The 19,998-nt window shown below is 57.6% G+C and overlaps 4 protein-coding genes across 4 annotated transcripts; 1 reads left to right on the forward strand and 3 right to left on the reverse strand.

Annotated features, from left to right (window-relative positions):
- Positions 1-479: 479 nt before the first annotated feature.
- Positions 480-1,642, reverse strand: ATP5MG (ATP synthase membrane subunit g). Its single transcript, XM_063178292.1, has 3 exons — positions 1,524-1,642; positions 1,166-1,326; positions 480-652 (listed from the first exon to the last, which is right to left on the reverse strand). Exons 1-3 carry the CDS (start codon positions 1,585-1,587, stop codon positions 554-556), a joined length of 324 nt encoding a protein of 107 aa, XP_063034362.1. The 5' UTR covers positions 1,588-1,642; the 3' UTR covers positions 480-553.
- A 168-nt stretch (positions 1,643-1,810) lies between these two features.
- On the reverse strand, positions 1,811-11,630 carry UBE4A (ubiquitination factor E4A). Its single transcript, XM_063178267.1, has 20 exons — positions 11,571-11,630; positions 11,267-11,431; positions 10,981-11,157; positions 10,728-10,840; positions 10,015-10,167; positions 9,769-9,928; positions 9,385-9,587; positions 8,978-9,169; positions 7,800-8,133; positions 7,416-7,542; positions 6,236-6,543; positions 5,533-5,665; positions 4,921-5,108; positions 4,734-4,834; positions 4,493-4,606; positions 3,634-3,808; positions 3,336-3,516; positions 2,989-3,136; positions 2,596-2,753; positions 1,811-2,432 (listed from the first exon to the last, which is right to left on the reverse strand). The coding sequence occupies exons 2-20, from the start codon at positions 11,388-11,390 to the stop codon at positions 2,291-2,293; spliced, it is 3,231 nt and encodes a 1,076-aa protein (XP_063034337.1). The 5' UTR covers positions 11,391-11,431; positions 11,571-11,630; the 3' UTR covers positions 1,811-2,290.
- A 1,503-nt stretch (positions 11,631-13,133) lies between these two features.
- Positions 13,134-15,172, reverse strand: LOC134430528 (G protein-activated inward rectifier potassium channel 4-like). The gene is made up of 3 exons (XM_063178273.1): positions 14,996-15,172; positions 13,704-14,886; positions 13,134-13,477 (listed from the first exon to the last, which is right to left on the reverse strand). Exons 1-3 carry the CDS (start codon positions 15,170-15,172, stop codon positions 13,134-13,136), a joined length of 1,704 nt encoding a protein of 567 aa, XP_063034343.1.
- Positions 15,173-17,347: 2,175 nt separating this feature from the next.
- On the forward strand, positions 17,348-18,411 carry LOC134430535 (putative claudin-24). Its single transcript, XM_063178290.1, has one exon. The coding sequence runs from the start codon at positions 17,348-17,350 to the stop codon at positions 18,020-18,022; it is 675 nt and encodes a 224-aa protein (XP_063034360.1). The 3' UTR covers positions 18,023-18,411.
- Positions 18,412-19,998: the final 1,587 nt, after the last annotated feature.

Here is a 19,998-nt window from a genome sequence, read left to right on the forward strand (position 1 = left end):
GCAAGGTGGTAGAACCCCAGACAGCTCAACCTTTGGCTGGTGGTAGCTGAGGTAACACATGTAAGTAAAAAGGCTCTGCTTACTTACACAGGCTTCCACTGCACCAGTCAGATACCAAACCTGAAGGGCTACGTTCCCTATGGAATAAGCCATGGAAATTGCTTTTGATAAAGGAAAAAGTACTGGAATTTGCTTTTGGGTCCCAGTAGCTGATGGGAACTGCATTCAGGAACAAACGGAATATTTCCCCTTTCCAGCCTCTGTTTGATTTTGGGGCTCTCAGACCTCCCCTGGAGCCACAGTTGGGACACAGTGAGTGTCCCAGAGCAAAGAGAGCTCTGGTGACCAAGTGATGTCACTGAAGCACTCTGGCACCCTTAGGCCTGGCCCTCAGACCCCCCTTGAGGAGCCATCCCTGCCAGCATTGCCCCCAGGACAGGCTGGCACCTGTCAGAGTACCAGACAAGGATGACAACAGCTCGATCAGCTCCTAGTTTTATTGTTGCAGCCCCCATTACAGACCCAGCACTGCTGGCACTGCTGAGGTGAGTGCTCACACGTTGTAGCCGATGAGGCCGCGCTTGCCGATGATCTCTCCGATGTAAAACCACATCAGCACCTCCGTGGCCACCAGGCCGTTCCTCACTGCGTCCTGAAAGGAAAAAGCCACTGCTCAGATCCCACACTCCCACAACAGCTCCTCCCTCACTCCCATCCCACATCCATGCCCTCCAGCAGTTCTCAAGGTGAAAACCCAGAAGCGGAGCAGAGGGTACCCCTCAACACGTCCCATCACAGAAATGTTGTACAGCATTAAGCACACTGTCAGCTATTGATTTTGGCTTTTTATAGCCCTTTCAAGGATCATTTCTTAGCCCACACACGGGAAACACACTAATTTCAAGGCCAACAGATGATCCAGAAGGCTGGATTCTCCCTTCCCTGGGAGCAGAGGGGAGCAATCACAGCCTGGTCCAGGCAGGGAAGAATTAAAGCAAATAAAACAAAACACTTTAAACTCTGAGCCCCTGAATTCCATGAGCTTCATACGTCGTTGAGAACAGTTCCTACTCTTCCCCAGGCAGGAGCAGAGCATGTCCCGGGTGGGTAGGAGGCTCCCGCTGGAGCTGCGTCCCGGCAGTGCCGCATCCCGCCCCGCCGGTACCTTGACAGTGAGCTGCGCCAGGCGGCCGCTCTGGAAGGCCCTGACCAAGTCCTTCATGCTGTCGATGGCCCGCGGAATCTCGGCGGGGGTCGGCGGGGCCAGCTCCACCTTGGCGTAGTACCAGAACGTGGCCAAGCGCGGCTTCGAGTACTTGACGGCGGCTGCGGGAAGGGGAGCGAGCGGACGGTGTTTTCCCAGCGGCGGGAGCCCGCGAGGCCTGCCCGGGCCTGGTCCCGCTGCCCTCAGCCCCGCGCCCCCTCCCCTCCCCGGCGCTCCCCCCGGCCCGCTGTCGCTCCCCTCGCCTCAGCCCGCTCCACGGCAGTCCCGCTCCCTCCCCGTGCCCTTCGCCGCCCCTCACCGCCGACCAGCTCGGGCCCGCGCTGCACCAGCCGCTGCACCAGCCCCTGCGCGGCCTTGGCCATCGCTGCGGCGCGCTCAATGTCACCGCCGCTCACCGCACCGGCGATCGCCGAGGGCAGCCCGCCGCGAGGACCCCGGGTCACGTGCGCGGGGCGGGGCGGGGCGGGACCGCGCAGGATCCGCGGGTTCGAGGCCCACGCAGGGCCGGAAGCGCACCGGTGCCCGCACCGAACCCAAACAGGCTTTTCAGAGCTCCCGGCAGCGCCACACCTCCAGCACCAGCTGTAAGATGATCTCTGTGTTTAATTTCCAACGCCCGCCATTCCCAAAACTCACTGGGGAAGTAAACCGTGCTACACCCCTGGCACATAAAAGTCAGAAAAACACCCCCTCATTTTCACCAAGTGAGAGATGGTTACAGTTTAAACACAGAACAGAGGGAGGCTTTTGGTGTTGCTGGAAAAGAACATGGCCAACACAAAGAGCAGGTAATACAGAGCCAGGGCACCACATCATGAGGAGGCTGTGTTCTTTTCCCGTGGCTGAGGCTCAAAGCTGTAGTGCAGTGGGAAGTCGTAGTATTAAAGAGAGAGTCTTGAAAGGAAAAGAGAGAACAAGGGCTGGCAGGGAAGGTCTGAGGAGAGACTCCAAAGGTGGTGGCAATGCACTAAATGTGGTCGTCATTCGGGTGGTAGCTCCAGCCGTTACCCCTGCATGGCTGTGATCTTGCCCATGACAGGAGGTTTAGAGATGAGAGCCTGTCTTTTAGTTCAGAGTGTCCTCCAGCTCCTCCTCCTTCTGCTTTTTCCTCTCTGCAAGCCATCTCTGTATCTTCTCTTTTAGCTCTGTGTTTGGTCTGATCTGGTCCATAGTTAGGGGACTCCGATTGAAAGGATCTGTCTGATCACTGAAACAGAAAAGATCAAGGAGATTACTTGGACTTTCCTGGTGCTAGAGATAAAAAAAAAAAAAAAAAAAAAAAGAAAAGAAAAGAGAGAGGCCAGGAAGAGTCCCTGGATATATGAAACAGATTCCCAAAAGTATCAAGGCGAGAGGGCTGTGCTGCACACCTGAGGAGGTGTCGGGCTATGGTCGATCGGTCCACAGTGACACGGGAGGAGGGCAGGATCACGGGGTCTGACATCAGAGTGCTCATGATTGGATCCAGGAATTCATCACAGGCATCTGCGTATGTCTCCTCTTCCTGCTGCTGCCGGTCTGCAAGAGACTAGGGAGCACACGTGGCTCTGAGGGATTCCGCCTCCCCACCCTTTAAAAACCAGGGAGCATTCACAGGTCTGTGCAGGCAGGGAACCCTCCCAGCTGCCCCAGCTGGACCTTGCACAAAGCTCCACTCCCAGAAATCCAGCTCCACAGCAAAGATGCAGCAATACACGGAGCAAAAAGGACACAGGGAACCAGCTCTATCTCTTTTTGTATGCTGAATTCCCTCCAGTGCTCACCTTGATCCTCTCAGCCAGGTTACTAAAAGACACTATCATGTTGCCAGGCTTGTTAATCTTCTTCAGAACCCGCACGGTCTGGGCAAAGAGCGTCGGTGAGTAGGAGCGGCCGTCCTTGGGGACTGTGGCACAGAAGTTTTCTTCATCCCTGCACCAGGTTACATGAGAGAAAGGTTTAAGAATCCCCATTTATCAGGGCTGCAAAACAGGCCCCACTGCAGCCACATTCCCATAGCAAAGAACTCAAAGCTAAAGAAAAGCTCGAGTGTAACTAAGCATTTCTCCCCCAGTATCACCAAGATGGCTCCTGCATGGCTCCTGACAAGCTCACTCCCCTTGTCACCTACCCAAGGTTTAGGTAGATGGTGCAGATGTCAGACACGAGCTGCTGTGGCTTGAAGTCAAACTCACTGAAATCTTTCACCTTCAAAGCTCCCATTTTAGGCCCAACCAGATGTTGCAGGAAGTAGTTGAGCATGGAGATGATGCGCTCGGCAAGGAAAGGATGCACAAACAGGGACTTGATTTCTGGAAACCAAAACAACAGCTTGCAGATTCAGAGCCATTCCATCTTCATCTGACCACACTGAAACCAAGTTCCTGCCTGCTCACACCCTGGCAGGCAGGAGGGACCACTTCCCCTACCTGAAGTCAGGAAAGCCAGAGTGCCAATGGTTTCATTGGACATGATGTTGTGGAAACGGGCCAGCTGACCAAACATCTGCAGGCTGGACTCCTTCTCGCGGCGAGCCTCGGGGGACAGGCTGTCCCACTCGCCTCGGTCCTTCTCAATCTGCTGAACTTTGATCTTGCTGAGGTACTGCAGGACAGAACACATGCACTGTTTGCGTGGGTGGCGACAGCAAGGAGGTCCAGAAACACTCAAAACCAGTCAGGCAACATCCATATCACCCATCTTATCTGCTGGCCTTCCAGCAATCAGCTCTCTAGCAGGTAATAGCTCCCCAAAATAGCCCTTTCTAGCAGCAACAGCAGCTCTGAAAGGAGTGGAGACACATTTAACACACACCAGGGACATGAGAGCACCTGAAATTCCCTTGCAATCCCAAAGGAAAACTGCCTGGAGACAAAAGGCCTTTATTAGGATAAAACACTTGCAGAAAGACCAAGGAGATTTGAGAATCAAAACCCACAGTGATTGTTTAAAGCCTGAGTGTATCCAGATTACGAACAGGCAGATTTCCCAGCGTGCTTCCTGTTGGATCTGAAAAAGCTCTTTTGCTCCTCTTGGTTCTGAGCTGCCTCCTGAACGCAACGTAAGGAAGGGTAACCCACGGACAGGGCCCCAGACCTTTCCTCCTGCCTTCACCTCTTCTTCCAGGGCACCGGCCACTCCGTCTTGGGATTGTTTCCTGCACACTACTTACTGCAGAGACTCACCAGGCAGAGCCAGGCAAGCTGGCCCTGTTCTGGAGGTCAGTATTGCACCAAGGAAGTGAGATCTTGTTTACCTGACAGTGATGGAACGTGAACTCAGCCCTACCTGTATGGCTTCATCCAACAGGAAAATGGCATCGTTCATGAGCAGGTTAAGGAAGCGCAAGAAGAGAGGGGGATTCATTGCCTCCAGGTTCTCTGAGGCATAATCAGCCAGAGCCTGCAAAGGAAGGAAATAGCAAATTCTGCAGCCCAGCCCCGATGGCAGGACGTGGAGCCCCCCATGTGACCCCCCAGGTGAGCTGCACACCCACATGGCACACTCAGGCATGCACCTCTTGCCTCACCTTTATGCTGTCCCGGTAGGAATCAGTGTCCCACATGTACCTCAGGATGGGATACATGGGACGGCGGTAGTTGAACTTCTGTTCAAACTGGTGTGGGTCACCTGGGCACAAGCCAAAGAACCTTTCAAGTGGACAGTCCCCCACAGGTGCTACACAGGCAACACAACTCTTCCCATTCTGCGCTTACCCGTGAACTCGATATCCACAAAGACTTTGATGAGTGCCTCGGCCAGGTGGGCGGCGTGTTGGTAGGAGCAGAACACTCGCTTGCGATGGAACACGCTCGAGACGAGCGGGCTCTGAGCCTGATCCATGTGAGGCATCACAGCCTCCAACACTTCAGCCAGCTTGGCTCGCAGGTGAGGATTTTTCATCCTGCAAGACAAAACAAAGCAAATCCAGGATGACATGTCCATGGTGCAGAATGGAGCTGCTCAGGAATCACTCCAGGATCTGTGTTCATCCATGCTTGAGTGCCAGACTGCTGCAAACCATCAGTAAAGCCAGCCCTGGGTCAGCAGTCACTTGCATAGACACCATGCCACAGTGGAATCTCAGGCAAAGGGAGAGTGTGGGAACACATATATTTAAGCACTAAATCCCATTTGAACCTTGCATGAAGCCAGTGGTCTCTAGGCAGGCCTGTATTCCCTTTGTGCCTCTTGCAGGCATATTTCAGCTGTTTCAAAAAGATCAACCTGCTTGCAGCTGCACAAACCAAGCCTCAAGACAGCTCTGCAATTTCTACTTGCTTGGTCACCCTGGGAGTTCTGCAACAAGGACCTAGGGCTGCACCTACCTCTCCACATCACCCATGAAAACAGTAACAAAGTGAAGGATGTGCTCCAGGGAATCAGCAGAAGTCTCCAAGATGTCATCAGCAAAACGCCGCAGGAAAATGAAGAAGTCGCCCAAATTATCGGCAAAGAACTCTGCAAACAGAGATTGTAGCTGAGCTCCTCCCCAGGCAGCTCACCTTGCCCTTTTCCAGCCTCCCATCCACTCTCCCCTCACCACCCTGATGCTGATTAACTACTGGTAATTAAAAAGCTGTATTAGAACCTGACATGGAGAAGGATGCCCAGCCTGATGGCATGAGTAACATGTGGGACTCACTTCCCCTCTTCCCTCCCACAAGTCAGGTTGCTTCTGGGGTAAATCCAGCATCTGCTGATGACACACTTCTACACAACCCCCAAGGGAAGAATCCTGAAGCAGGCCCCAGAAAAAAGAGTTTACATATAGAGAAAACACTAAATCAACGTAGAACTTGCCACTTGCAAATGAGTAAGACTTCTAAAAGGTCAGCAGCTTCACCACCCTAAGTATGGCCCTTCAAACAGCCCCAAATTCTCTAAGAGAGATCCTTTTCAGAGAGAATATTCTGCACAACATCGGTGGTGGCACTGTGTCCTGCCCTGGACAGGGGAGCACTTGCTCAGGCAGCTCTTGCAGTGCTGATGCATGCAGGTGCTGGCACAGAGCAGCACCCGTGGCCTCACCTGGCACGTAGGCCAGCGCGCTGTGCTCCACCTGCGGCAGCGGGAAGCTCAGCTCCAGCGGCTCGCTGCCCTGGTTCCCCACTGCCAGCTGCACCAGCAGCACTGCCATGGACACCTGCAGGTTCAGGCAGTTCTGCAGCATCTGCGGTTCCGTCATGGCCGTCTTGGTGGACAGGTAGATGGTCATCAGGCGCTCAAACTGCTCCCTGAGGCTGTCAGCAGCGGGGCTGGAGCTCTGCTGAGCTTCTCGCCACGCCACTTGCAGGCGGTGAAGGCTTTGGTTTATCTTTACCATCTGGTCGTGCAACCTGCCCGGGAAAGGAGGCAAGGAGGGGCTCAGGAGACAGACAGAAAGACAGACATCCTGCCTCACCAATGCAGAAGCTGGTGGATTCAGATAATTTCCTGTGGGTACCCTGGCTGGGGCTCTGCAACGGGAAGCCTTGAGAAAAGGCTTGGCAGGACCTGGGAGGGTACGAGACCCTCTGAGGGACCATGGCACCTGCAGAGTGGCCTGGGGACACAGCAGAGCTCCCTTGGGTCACTGAGGTCAGGGATCCAACACGGCCCAGAGATGCTTGCAAGGTGACACTTCAGTTTCCCAGCAACAAGCCACTTGCATAATAACTTTTTTGTCAATGTCTATATTTAGAGAATAAACCAGAAGGGGACTCTGCTTGGATCAGCCATGACCTCACAGTATCTAGGCAACGATTTGCAGAGGGAAGTCGTGCAAAACAGAGTCTTTTAGTGTCCAGAAAATCCTCTCCTGGAAGCTGACAGCTACCTCACATTGCTGTTTCACATACACTCCCAGTGGACAGGTGCTCTGCCACCTGGATGAGGCTCCTGCCCCAAGGAGAGGGGGAATGGAGCAACCTATAAATACCAGCACTTGGCTGTTGGTGTCTACAAGTAACAGGGAGCCTGCAAGACTCCTTTATTAAGATAAAGCACTTGCAGAAAGGCCAAGGGGGTTTGACAATCAAAACCCACAATGATTGTTTAAAGCCTGAGCGTATCCTGATTAGCAAAAATGAGAGTAAAATTTCTTCCTGCAGTCAGTCAGGCTGAAGTTGAAGCAGCAGCTCAGCTGGCCACCCTGTGTTCACAGTATTTACTGAAATGTGCAGAGCTGCACATGGGTGGAAAACAGCCCCAGGGGAACTGAAACAAGTACCTGTGAAACCCCAAGTGCAGGGTATACTGCGTGAGCACCAGGTTTTCCGTCACCAGATTGTAGCTGTTCGCAAACTGTGGCTCTTGCTCGCTCAGAGCAGGGATCAAACATGTTTCTTTTTCCAAACCTGTAAGGAAAAGCATCTCTGCATCAGGTCCTACCCAGCAGTGCTGGTGAGGAGAGGGTTGAGAGGGTCCCTTCTGTGGACACAAAAGGGCTGCTGGTGATAACTGGCAGCACTGTATTTGCACTCAGCTCTCTTCTTGCTCCTCTCTAGTCACAATTCTAACTCTCCCCTAACCCTAATGGTTTACTGAGAAGGCATTAGTGGGTAAAGTGGAGATTGAGGAGATCTGCTTTCCCATCCCCAAAGCTTAGGTGTACCTTTCATGTGTACGTTCTTGCTCCTCCTCTCCTCTTCGTTCAGCTCCTTCAGGGCACAGTAGGTAGGGTTGAAGGTTAGCAGCTTTGGAGATCGGGGTTTGCAGAAGGGCTGGCACAGCTTCAGGAGGGCAGCCCCCAGGTTGAGGAAGAAGGCATCTGAGGCGTACATCTGGAAGAAAATCTCTGGCATCTGGTTAGCCCAAATCTTGGTGCGGCCCGCATTGGCATGGAGGCAGTTCCCCAGCCAGGACAGGATCCTGTGCTTTGTCTCCGGTGACAGCTGCAACAGGTTCTTCAGCATCTGGTAGATCTTCTCATGGAACTGGGCCATGAACTGTTAGAGGAAACAGAACACAACTGAATGAGTCCTTGGGGGTGGTTCTTTTGCCTCTGTGATACCACTGCTATCAGACCCTTTCCTGCTCCTCGGGACACCCCATGAATCACCCATCACACACAAGCAGGTCAGATCCTGGGGCTGGCACAAAACAACAATTAGGCAAAAGCATAGCTGAGACAATTTGTTCTCATATGGAGTAAATCCAAAATTCTTTGCCTATTTTTGACAGCCTGAAAGAACCCCTGAGTGGGAAAGTTCCCCCCAGGGATGACCTCTGCACCCCAGTTCACTCCTGTATTTATATCCTGCATCCGCGTGTTTTACTCATGACCTACTGGAACATTCCTAGGAATGAATTCCTAAGTATTTCTCTAAGGAAAAAAAATTACTTGCATAATGAGAGAGAACATTCACTTCTATCTGGTGAGATAGAAGTGAATGCCTATCACTTCTCAACTGGTGAATCAATTAGTGTTTTAATTACAGGACAGGCACTGAAAACTACTCCCTGGTGATTGCAACACCTGAGGTAGATGATCTCCAGGTAGCACCTCAAGTTACTGATGTCTGCTCTGCCAGTACCAGCCACCCTTTTTCCAAAAGCTCGGGCAACTTTGATAAGGCACAAAGACCTGGGTTATAATGACCCAAGGCAGCTGGCAAAAGTGTTTCCATGCTCCAGCTGGAGAATTCAAAGCAGTTTTGGGACATGCCTAGTTGCAAGGCAGGCTATTCCTGAACCAGCAGTGGAACTCAAGCCCTGATACCACGTTTTGAACCCTCAGGCAATGAGAGGCCACTAACACCACAGGAAGCAGAACTGCCCCGCTTCTCCCACCTGATGGATGTTGGATTCCTGCACTTTAATCTCCTGTGGGCTGGATCGGGATGGATTCAGAAAGTAGCCATGGTTCTCCACCACGCCAGGGGTCTTCAACAAGCAGGAGATATTTAGAATGGCACCAAGCAAAGTCTTCTGGTACATCTGTCCATTGCTGGGATCCTTGGGCTGTATGTAGCCTGCAAAAACCTGGGGAACACATCAGGACATGCTGACAGTTGTCCAAAATCCCAGCAAAAAACCCTAACATACTAATGGGTTTGTGGCAGGCTATGAGAAGGGAGAGGAGAGGTAGGACTAGCCACACTAGGTGTTGTTACACCACACTGCTGGTTTGACCTCTGCAGATCAGGTCTTGCTCATGTGCCCCTGCAAAAAGCTCCTGCCTAAGCCAGAGTACCCACCTTGGCTATGTCCTTCTGCTTTGTGAAGTACAGGAGCACATCGAGGTATGTGTAGAGCAGGATCTGGCAGAGGTCCAGGTCCTTGATTCTCCCCAGCAGAATGTCGAACACGGGAACCATCACCTCCCCAAATGTGCGCACCTCCTCGTCCATCGTTAAGGCCTCTATGACCTCCTCGAGGAACTCGGTCATGTCTTCAAACTCTAGCAGGAGATACAAGGCTGTTACTCACAGTGCTCCAACAGCCAAACCGACCCAAACACAACCCCCCTTTGGCAGCAAGGGGAGCCAAAGCTTCACCCAAGCCCTGGATGCTGCAGGGCAGCCTCGCAGCACCGAGGCAGTGGCACAGCCAGCACCGTGCCCCAGCCCGGCTGCACTTACGTGCCCCCCTCAGCGTCTCCAGCAGCAGGTCCACCAGCTGCTCGTACACGTTCTGGTTGACGTAGATCTCGGGGGTGAGGAGCACGGTGCGCGTGTTGGACACCGTCAGGTTGCGGCAGCGCACGGCGAAGGGCAGCAGGTTCTCGGGGACCTTGGTGATCTGACAGGGACAACAAGGCAGCTCCAGCTGGGGCACGGCAGCTCCAGCGGGGCGCGGCAGAGCGGGGTGCAGAGAGCCTGGCCCACCTCCTCGCGGGCCCTGCGGAAGCAGGCGTAGAGGTAGCGCAGGATGTGCCTCTCCCCGGCGTCGCGGTCGGCCGACAGGTTCTGGCTGCTGGCACAGGTCATGTGGATCAGGTGGCTCCCGGGCTCCGGCAGCAGCAGGCGGGTGAACAGGGCCTGGGCACCGGCAGGGACAGGGCACAGTGACACAGCCCAGCGCAGAGCTGGCCCCTCCAGAGGAGGAAGCTCCACGCCACACAGCCTAATGGGCTCCTGCTGGGAACAGCTCTCCCTGTCCCTCATTAAGTAACTGCAGTGAGAACCCTCAGCTGCTTCTGGCCTGAGCAAACCTTCCAGCCCCTCATGGAACAACAGTACCCCTCCAGAAACCATTTCCACTGAAATCCTCCCCAGGAATGACTGATACAGCTGCAAATGAAGATGAGTGTGTGTGGACACTGTTGACTGAGCTCTCTGGTTTTTCTTCCCTTTCCTACCCACACAGACCTACAGGGCAGCGAACTCCTGCAGCTTCCAGGAGGAAGGGCTGGATTCCCCAAATTCTACACTTTTCTCAGTCTCACATCCCAGAAATCTCATGGGCTTTTCCAGCAAAACAATAAGTGTCAGCTTGGTGCCAGGTTTTGGAAAAGGATGTGGGATATCATATGTACTTTCTGAGGAAACAAACTCAATCCAGAGGCCAAAGCCTACAGGTGGTCCCAGGCAGTCCCTACCTGCTCCACATTGTCCATGTCCAGCCAGTCCTGGTCATCCAGGTCTGCGGCCATCTCCTCCAGGTACACACAGCGTGCTGGGATCCCATTCCCACTCTTCATGCTGGGGTCACCTGGGAAGGGCAGAGGGACCTGTTCTGTTCCACCTGCAGGCAGGACTGTCCCCAGCACCTGGCACTGTTCCCTCCCAGCTGTCCTCTCCCACGTCAGATCTGCCCCAGCCTGTACCACACCCCGCCAAACCCGGGCTCACTGTTGTCCAGTGTGATGAGGAAGATCCTCTGGATCATGTGGTTGATGTTGAGCTGCTCGCAGAGCTCTCGCTGAGAGCGGAAAGAGCGGCTGATCTCGGCCACAGAGTAGTCGCAGTCGTCCAGGCTCTCGGAGACACTGTTGTCGGAGTCATCCTGGCTGATGGACGTCTCCTCGCCTGCACGACAGAGCCCTCAGCGTCTCGGGGGCCAGCCGTGTCCGAGCGGACCGCCTCGCCCCCTCCCCGCGCCCAGCCCCTGCCCCAGCGCCAGCCTCGACCTCCGCACCTGTCAGCTGCCGCAGCTGCTGCTGCTTCTGGATGGCGGCGAAGTGCTTGGCGGCAGCGACGGAGCCGAAGAGGGCGGCGAAGGGGTTGCTGGAGATGCTGTTGTTGTTCTCCTGGTCGGTCATCTCCCCTCAGGGCCGCGCCATACGGGTGAGTCGGGGCAAGGCTGCGGGGAGGGCCGCCGTCAGGGCCCGGGCCCGCTCCCCCGCGGGCGCGGCGGGCTCGCCCCGCACGGTGCGGGGGCTCCGCTCCCAACCCGCTCCCGCTCCGGTGCCACCCCGGCCCCGCTCCCGCTCCGCTCCCACCTCGGCCGCCGCCGGAGAGCTCTGCGCGTCACCGCGTCGCACAGCGATTGACGTCACCGCGACGCGCCGGAAGTGAAGCACGGGAGGGGCGGGGCTTAGGGAGCTCGGGTGGGAGCGGCGGCAGCGACTCCTGGCGGCCGGGACGGGGAACGACACCTGCGGCCCCGCGGGGACGGGAACGGGAATGGGAACAGTGGGAATAATGGGGATAATGGGAATAACGGGGATAATGGGAACGGGAATAATGGGAACGGGAATAATGGGAATGGGGACGGGAATAATGGGAATGGGAATAATGGGAATAATGGGAATAACGGGGATAACGGGAATAATGGGAATAATGGGAATAACGGTGATGGGAATAATGGGAATAATGGGAACGGGAATAAAGGGAGTGGGAACAGGACAGGAATGGGAATGTGACAGGAACAGGGACATGAAGCCGGTCTGGCTCGGTGGGACCCGAGCCTGTCCCATGCTGTGAAACGCGACCGTGTGTGTGATAACCCAGTTTGTGTTTGTTATTTACCCAGTGGCCTGTATTTGAATATTAATGACATGTAAATCAACTGCTTAATAGGAAAATCACAGTTTTATATTGGATCAACATGCATATTGACCCTTATTAACTTTGCACCTACAAACACTTGTTTGCGGCCTTTTTTTTTTTTTAACTGTTTCTTGTGCAGGGAGTTTTATGTTTGTCGGGGGTTTGGGGCTGTAGGGGGTGTGGGGTAGGGACACTGATGTACATGTTTATATTACATCCCTATGCATCCTTTTTGTGCCGGGCTGAGCTTGCTCCATCTGCCCCATCCCTCCCCTCACACCCTTCTGGGCAGGACAGATTTGAGGTGAGGTCAGAAAATACCCTGCCCAAGACTCTGTGGGGAGATACAAAGGTAGGTAGATAGAGGAGAGGCAAAGGTGGGCAAAAGGGGTTAAATCCAAGGGGTTATTCTGCGACCCCCTGAGGCAAAGCTGTCTGGGGACTGCAGGGAGGCTCCTCAGCCCAGCCAGACCCTGCATACACAGATTTCATTGATTTCTTTTCAGTCCAGGCCCCTGGCTCAGGCCCAGGCACTGCCCTGCCAGGTGCTGCAGGTGACTCCAGTGGTGTCATTCCTGTAACAATATTAATTTTATTCTACTACACCATATCCAGCCTCTCTCAGCACCAGCCCGCTGCAATGCTTCCCTGCTGGGGGATCCCGGGGCACCCTCTCAGACAGGGACTGGGGGCAGCTTCGGGTGCTGGGGGGCTGTGTCAGGGTCCATGAGGTGGTGCAGGACTGAGCCCATGGCACTGGGGGGCTCTGGGCTCTGCCTCTTCTTTGCCCGGACCCCGAGGGCCCCCCCAGAACAAACGCGGCTGACGGTCGGTGGTTTTGTCATGAACAGCCTTTACTCACCCGCTGCCTCGTATTCCTCGTTACAAAAGAACAACTTAACAAAAAGAATGAAAGAATGCTGTGGCTGCAGCTGGGGGAGCGGGGGGCGTTCAGCCCCCCAGAGCAGGGTGGGCTATGGCACTGTTGGTGTGGGGCACCGGGCCCGGGGGGCTCAGGCAGGGCAGTCCCGCCGCGCTGGCTCGTCCCGGCCGCCCTGGGCTGTGCTGGCAGGGACAGCCGTCCCCAGCAGCGCGTCCTCGCCGGGCCCCGGCAGCGCGCACGGCTGCACCAGCTGGTCCCAGTACAGGCTGAGCGTGGAGTGCTCCTGCTGCTCCAGCTCCCGCAGCTCCTGCAGCTCCTTGGCGCTGGCCGCTGGCGTCTGCACCTCAAAGGTCATCTCAAAGCGGCTGTAGTCCACCTGGAAGGCGCCTTTCTCCAGGGACATGCAAGGCTCGAAGCGGTATCCCCAGAGGATCTCGTCCTCCGTGTAGGAGGTGCGGGCTTGGCACGTCATTCCTGCAGCAATGGAGAACATGGCTGTGCTGTGCCGGGTGCCACAATGAGCCCCCTGAGCCTGCAGGGCGAGGGGCTTCCAGCCCTGCCTCACCCACAGCCTGCTGGAGACACACAGCACCCCGAGCCTCTCTTGCTCAGATGTCACTCCTGGGCCTGGGTTTGCCTGGCATCCCCAGGAGCCCAGGGGAGCCCCCCCTCTCCACCCTGACTCCCCCAGACCACTTGCCTGTGGCTTCCACGATGCCCTCGAGGATGATGATGATTTCAAACTGGTCCCGGCGCAGCGACTCGGCCGACATGTCCCAGAAAGGGCTGTGGCGGTTGATGACGTGACAGATGATCTGGGGCTCCACCAGGAACAGACGGTCCTCCCCTGTGTCATAGCCCAGGTTCAGCTCCGACTGCTCCAGGGGGATGAACTCCCCCTCGGCCGTCTGGCGGGACTTGATCAGCTTTGCCCGGATCTTGGCATCCACCATGTGGCTTTCCCGCAGGTCCCCCACGCGAAACATCAGGCAGAGCTTCTCGTCCCGGAGGGAGATGACGCAGTTCTTGCTGAAGATGAGGGTCTGGGCGCGCTTCTTGGGCCGGGAGATCTTGACAAACATGCAGCCGACCATCATGGCGTCGATCATGGAGCCCACGATGGACTGGGCGATGAGCAGGATGACGCCCTCGGCGCAGTTGGCCGTCACCATGCGCGTGCCGTAGCCGATGGTGCGCTGGCTCTCCACCGAGAGCAGCAGGGCGGAGACGAAGCCGTCCACGTTCTCGATGCACGCCTGCCACTCGGGATCGCCCCGGTGCCACACGTCGCCGCGCACCCAGGCATCCAGGAAGTAGATGAAGCCAAAGACCACCCAGGTGACGACGTAGCACATCATGAAGACGAAGAGGAACCAGCGGTACTTGAGGTCTACGATGGTGGTGAAGATGTCCGAGAGGAACCTCTTCTTGTCCTGGATGTTGCCCAGATTCACCTGGCACTTGCCCACTTTGGTCACGTAGCGCTGCCGCTGCCGCCGGCCGGCCTGGGCCGCGGGGCCGTCCTCCTCCAGCAGCTTGCAGCGCCGGCCCTGCAGCCCCTCCGGGGTGGGAGCGGCGGAGCTGCGGGCGGAGGTCCTGCCGCGGGACGAGTTGGGGATGTTGGCCGCGCTCAGGGCGTGCAGCGGGTAGAAGCGGGCAGCCGCCTCTTGCGGGGCGGGCGGCGGGCACCAGGACGGGCGGCCGCGGTGCTGCTGGGCGCTCAGGCTGCCGCGGCTCGGCGGCAGCGACGGCTCCCCGGGGACGAAGCCGCCGTGACGGGGTGCGGACGGGTAGTTTGGCATCGCGGCGCCCCTCTTGGCAGCGGCGGCGGCGTTCTGCCCGCCGTCCTCCAGCGGAGCCCCGGGCGCGGCCGGCAGATCGGGCTGCGGGGGGGAAAGGAGCCCGTCGGTGAGAAATCGCCTCCGACAGGAGCCGCGAGCGCCCGGCGGCGCCGCGCGCCGAGGATGCCCCGGAGCCCGGGGCGAGCCGTACCTTCTGCGGGAAGGTGCCGTAGCGGCTGGTGTCGGCGGGCGGCCGGGGCAGGTAGGCCAGCATGTGCTTGGCCGTGGGGGTCTGCGCCGGGGGGATGGAGTTGCTGCGGCCACGGGGCTCCTCGGGGGGCAGCCAGCCGCCGCCGCCGCCGCCGTTGCGGGCGTAGGGCAGCACCATGGCGGCGGCTCAGCCCCGGGCTGGGCGCGGGGTCCTGCCGGGGGGAGACAAGCGGGAGTTACTTCGGACGGGAGAGCAGCGTGGGGCTCCGGCCCGCTCCGCATCCCCCGGGGCCAGGGTCTGGGGGAGCCCCGCTCGCCCAGCAACGCTTGTCCCAACTCCGGAGCTGTGCCGGGGCGCCTGCGGGCTGGCTCCAGATGGCTAAGCCCATTAAGGGCCATAATTGCATTGCAAGGCCGGGGAAGGAGGCACTCGTCTCCGGTGGGAAGCAGCCCCGGCAGCCGGCGAGCTCCGGGTGAGCGCCTAAGGCACTGTCCCACGGTTGTTCCAGGCCGTGGCGGGAGCTGCGGGTTCTCTGAGAAGCTCCGGGCAGAAATGGATGGTCCCTAGGTGCGGAGGAAGGTGCGAGAGAGGCAGATCCCACGGCCGGGCTCCTCGGGACAGGCTGAGCCCAGCCGGTGCCCATGGGGAGACGCGATGGGAGCTCATGGCCTGGAAACGCAACCCGGAGCGCAGCGGCCTGCGGGGAAGGGGTGGGGATGGGGTGGAAGCGACGGCGCTCTGCCTCCCTCGAGCATCCCCTGCCACTGCAGAGCAGCGGCACCAGCGCTCCTCAGCGCGGCGACGGAGGATGTCAGTGTCCGGAGCAACCCGCCGGCACCCGGGAGACACCCACCTCATGTCCAGGCAGAGCGGCTGCCGGCCCGGCGCGCGTCGCTCTCGGCTCGTGGCTCCCGCTGCGCCCCGGCCACCGCCGGGCATCTTCCCCCCGGTTGCGGACGGGAATCCTCTGCCCGGCCGTGCCACCGCGGCCGGTGGGAGGGAAAGAAGGACTGGGAGCTCGGCGGCGGCCGCCAATCCCGCTCCAGCGGCAGAAGGTCACCCGTTAATCTGTCTCAATGACAGGCACAATTACCTTGAGACGATTTAATCGGAAGGAGCAGGTGCCCCAATGCCTGGGGGAAGGAGCAGGAGGGGTTTCCCAGCGGATTTCCCTGCTCTTGCCCTCGGGATGATGCTCCCTGTCTGCTCTGAGGAGCGGGATGGTCAGCAAGGGCTGGAAAACATCCCCTCTCTCCTGCCTGGTCTGCGCTTCTCTGCTGAACGTGGTCCGCGCTCTCTCGCCCCCTCCTTGTGGGAGCCCCCTGCACAGACCCTCCCGGCACTCACCAGGGCTGGACCCCGCGACCAGCAGGACTCAGTAATTTCCCGTCTGGCTCCCGATACAGATAAGAAAGACGGCGGATGAAGGGGAGATTAGTCGCTAATCTCCCAGGGAAGATGAATCTGCAAGCTGGACCCCGCGGAGGCAGTGCACGTGGGGGAGGATGGGGGCCGAGTGCCAGCACAAACTTGGGATTTTCCTGATGCTTCTTTTCGTCCTTTTCATAGAATCCCAGAACGGTTTGGGTTGGGGAGGGTCTTAAAGATCAGTCCAGCTCCAGCCCCCTGCCACAGGAACACCTTCCAGCGGACCAAGCTGATGTCCATGGGCTTTCCCCAGCTGTGTGCTTGCATCAGGGTGTCTCCTATCAGGACATCACAACACCACGAGTGTCATCTGCTGGGTGCAGGACAGGGCGATCAATGCCCACCTGTGAGAAGGGCCCATCTGAAACCTGCGCCTTCCCTTGAACATCCCCATTCTCAACGCAGCCCTCAAAGGCTCCTTTGCATATTTAATTAACGACCTAATGAGGATCAGGGCCACCGACTCCTGAGAAAAGCCCGATGCTTTTCTACCTGTCTGCTGCCTTGCATCTTGTGCTACGGTGCCAGCCGTGTCCCACCGAGGCTGGAACTGCTGCAGCCGAGAATCGCTGTCCCTGCCAAGGCTCTCGCTCCGGGGTGGCCAAGGCTCGGAGGATTTGCGTGCTTTGGCTTAACCCTCTTGGGCACGGCGAGGCAGCGGCGGGACCCAGCCCGGAGTTACCGCGGGGATGCGCCCGGCTTTTCCTGCTGAGCCGGGCTCTCCTTTTAGCATGGAAAAACCAACAGCAGCTGAAAAACGACCGTGGCCACACCCCGGCGTTGGAGGAACAGGCTTGAATTCGCCCCCCCCGGGCGGCAGACGCGGCCGGCGGCCGGGCGGACGCCGCTCCACAAGCGTTAATGCCCGCGGCCGCTGCTCGGGGCGGCTGATCCAGGCCCGCAGCTTAGCGGGGCGGCGACGGCATGGCCGGGGGCTGGGGGGCAAAGGCGCAGGGCGGGGGGATGCTGCTGGCTCTCCTCGGGTGGATCAGCTCCTGCGTCACCACCTTCGTGCCGCTCTGGAAGAACCTCAACCTGGACCTGAACGAGATGGAGGTCTGGAACATGGGGCTCTGGCAGGTCTGCATCACCCAGGAGGAGGGGGTGGTTGAATGCCAAGCCCACGGCTCCTTCCTGGCGCTGCCCCCCGAGCTGCGCATCTCTCGCCTCCTGATGTGCCTCTCCAACGGGCTGGGGCTGCTGGGCTGCCTCCTGGCTGCCCTGGGGCTGGAGGGCTGGAGAACCTGCGAGGACAAACCCGGGCGAAAGCGGCGGCTCCTGCTTGGCGGGGGAGCGACGCTGGGCCTGGCAGGGATCACCACCCTGGTGCCGGTCTCCTGGGTCGCCTACAACACCGTCCTCGACTTCTGGGACGAGACCGTCCCCGACATCGTGCCCAGGTGGGAGTTTGGGGAGGCCACCTTCCTGGGCTGGTTTGCTGGAGCCTTCCTGGCCGCTGGAGGACTGCTCCTTGCCTGCAGCGCCCGCGCCCCGAGCACCGACACGCCGCCGGCCCCCGCCGGCCGCCAGGGCCCCGCGGCACCAGGGCTGCCCAGGGGCCACCACCTGCACCCCAAAAACGCAGACTTGGTCATCTAGGGCCTCAGGTGCTGTGCCCTGTGCACCTCGTGGGCTCTTCCCCTGGCAGGGAGGGCTCCTGCTTGTTTCACAGGATGATTTGCTAATTGCTACGGCAGCTCTGCAGGTTTCTCTCCTTCCTCTGTGCGTCTGCTTCACCTTTTCTCCGTTAAGGAGCAGCAGATTTCCCTGCAGCACTCACCAAGCAAGAATGGGAAGGCAACAAACAGCTGGCAGTGCTTTGTACTGTTGGTGACACCGTGGTACCATCACTGATGGGTGACACTGTTGGCATCTCTGGCGAGGCCCCCATAGCCAAGTCTGATGTGGCTAATGCTGTGCCCCAGTGCAGCAGCTCTTTCCTTGCATGTCTGTGTTGCTCTGAAATATTTGCAATAAATTATCATGTCCGTTGGCAGTGTGTCTGTGCTCTGAACGTGCAGCTGTACCTTGGAGAGGTGGGATGCAGGGTGGGAGCAGCAATGGGCAGCCCTGCTGCTGCAGCTATGGTTTGGTTGGTCCAGAAAACATTGGAGGAAAAGAGAGAAAAATAGAAAACAAGGGGGAAGGAGGAAAATGAGACAAGGCAGCACCAAGTTCTACTCCTGCTGCAAAGGTGGGATGGCAGTGACCGTGTGCCCTGAGGGAGCCTCATCTTCTCATGGCTAAGATGATAAAGCAGATAAGCCACAGACCTTTGTGTCAAAAGTTCCTTGACCGCATCTTTTACCTGTGCACAAGAGGCAAGAAAGGGTTTTTGCTGGTCTGAACTGTTCCTTCCACATTTTCCTGATTCAGCTGTAAAAATCAAGGCTGATTACACACCTCTGTGAGCAAGAGCATGGACCATCAGGCTGGATTAGCACCCGGAGTCCTGACAGGGGCTGGCCGCTGCTACGGCACTGGTTGGACACGGAGTTCACCGCTGGTTTAATCCCTGCAGCTCAGAGCTGTGGGCGCGTGACCCATCTCAAGGCAGGCCCAGCCCTGGGGAAAGCAAAGTCCACTCGCTCTAAGTCCCATTTTGAAACCTGCACTTTGCTCAGCTGGAGGAGAGGAAGGAGCAGATGGGCAAGGAAAGGGAACAGTGATGATCACAGGCAGTTCTGGTGCTGCAGGACTGGGGACAGAGCTGGTGCTGCTGAGAGTGAAGTGGAAGAGGCAGGTGCTCAGTCCTTCTGAAAGAGAATCAAACAAGGTCGAACTGAGGGGCACTGTTCCTGGCCATCACCTCCCAAGGAGCTGCACCCCCTGCCAGCTCCCTAGGAGGGCTGACCAACCCAGGGAGCACGGAGGCTGTTTTGGCTCTAACTCCCTTGAGAAATGGGAGAACAGGACAGTGAGCAAAGGTTTTCAGCCTGGGAACGCTCCTCCTGTCCAGCTCAGACCAAATACCATGACGTCCCCAGCACCACTCCTGACACTCTTTGTTGGTTCCTTAAAACAGGCTGTGGGCATGGGCTGGGCATTTCAGCTTCTGGCAGCAACACAAAGAACAGGGCAAAGCCACTGTTTCACGAGTCAGAACAAACAGGCTCTCCTCTTCCCAAACCACATCCTACTGCCTGCAAGTGCACAAAAGCTGCCTGGCAATGCCAAGTGTTGCCTGGGAGGAGGTAGCATGCCTCTGGGTGGGTGATGGCCTGGGGACTCTGTTCAAGAGCTCCGCCTTTCCATTCACTGAAGGCCAAGGACCCTGAGCAGTAAGCTGAAGGCCTCATCCCACTGCTCTGTCACAACAATGGGGGGAACAAGCTGCAAGAGCAGCACTGGCACTGCAGCACCCTGGTCCCTGAGGAGGCACGGGTCACTGCTGGGACACTGGCAGCCAGACGACCTGTGGATAAAAGCAGCTCTACTTCATCATGAAGTCACCAGGAGAGTGCAAGATTCTCCCACATGAGCATTTTATTCCTAAATACTGCGGAAACACCCCCTGACAGGATGGTGGAACCACCTTTAAGGCAGCTCTGCTAATGACAACACATTTTGTACAG

This window comes from Melospiza melodia, chromosome 29 (genome assembly GCF_035770615.1).
Source record: "Melospiza melodia melodia isolate bMelMel2 chromosome 29, bMelMel2.pri, whole genome shotgun sequence".
Classification (NCBI taxonomy): domain Eukaryota; kingdom Metazoa; phylum Chordata; class Aves; order Passeriformes; family Passerellidae; genus Melospiza; species Melospiza melodia.

Bases quoted from the DNA above. Each gene is read 5' to 3' on its own strand.
- UBE4A (XM_063178267.1), bottom strand. From the start codon at position 11,390: ATGACCGACCAGGAGAACAACAACAGCATCTCCAGCAACCCCTTCGCC. The intron at 10,168-10,727 runs GTAGGGACTGCC...GCCGGTGCCCAG, and splicing joins ACATGGACAATGTGGAGCAG to GCCCTGTTCACCCGCCTGCT. The intron at 3,517-3,633 runs GTAGGGGAAGTG...TTTGGTTTCCAG, and splicing joins TCTGGCTTTCCTGACTTCAG to AAATCAAGTCCCTGTTTGTG.
- LOC134430535 (XM_063178290.1), top strand. From the start codon at position 17,348: ATGGCCGGGGGCTGGGGGGCAAAGGCGCAGGGCGGGGGGATGCTGCTG.
- LOC134430528 (XM_063178273.1), bottom strand. From the start codon at position 15,172: ATGGTGCTGCCCTACGCCCGCAACGGCGGCGGCGGCGGCGGCTGGCTG. The intron at 14,887-14,995 runs GTACGGCTCGCC...TCCCCCCCGCAG, and splicing joins ACGGCACCTTCCCGCAGAAG to CCCGATCTGCCGGCCGCGCC. The intron at 13,478-13,703 runs GCAAGTGGTCTG...CCATTGCTGCAG, and splicing joins GGGCATCGTGGAAGCCACAG to GAATGACGTGCCAAGCCCGC.
- ATP5MG (XM_063178292.1), bottom strand. From the start codon at position 1,587: ATGGCCAAGGCCGCGCAGGGGCTGGTGCAGCGGCTGGTGCAGCGCGGG. The intron at 1,327-1,523 runs GTGAGGGGCGGC...CCCTTCCCGCAG, and splicing joins CGGGCCCGAGCTGGTCGGCG to CCGCCGTCAAGTACTCGAAG. The intron at 653-1,165 runs GTACCGGCGGGG...TTTTCCTTTCAG, and splicing joins TGGCGCAGCTCACTGTCAAG to GACGCAGTGAGGAACGGCCT.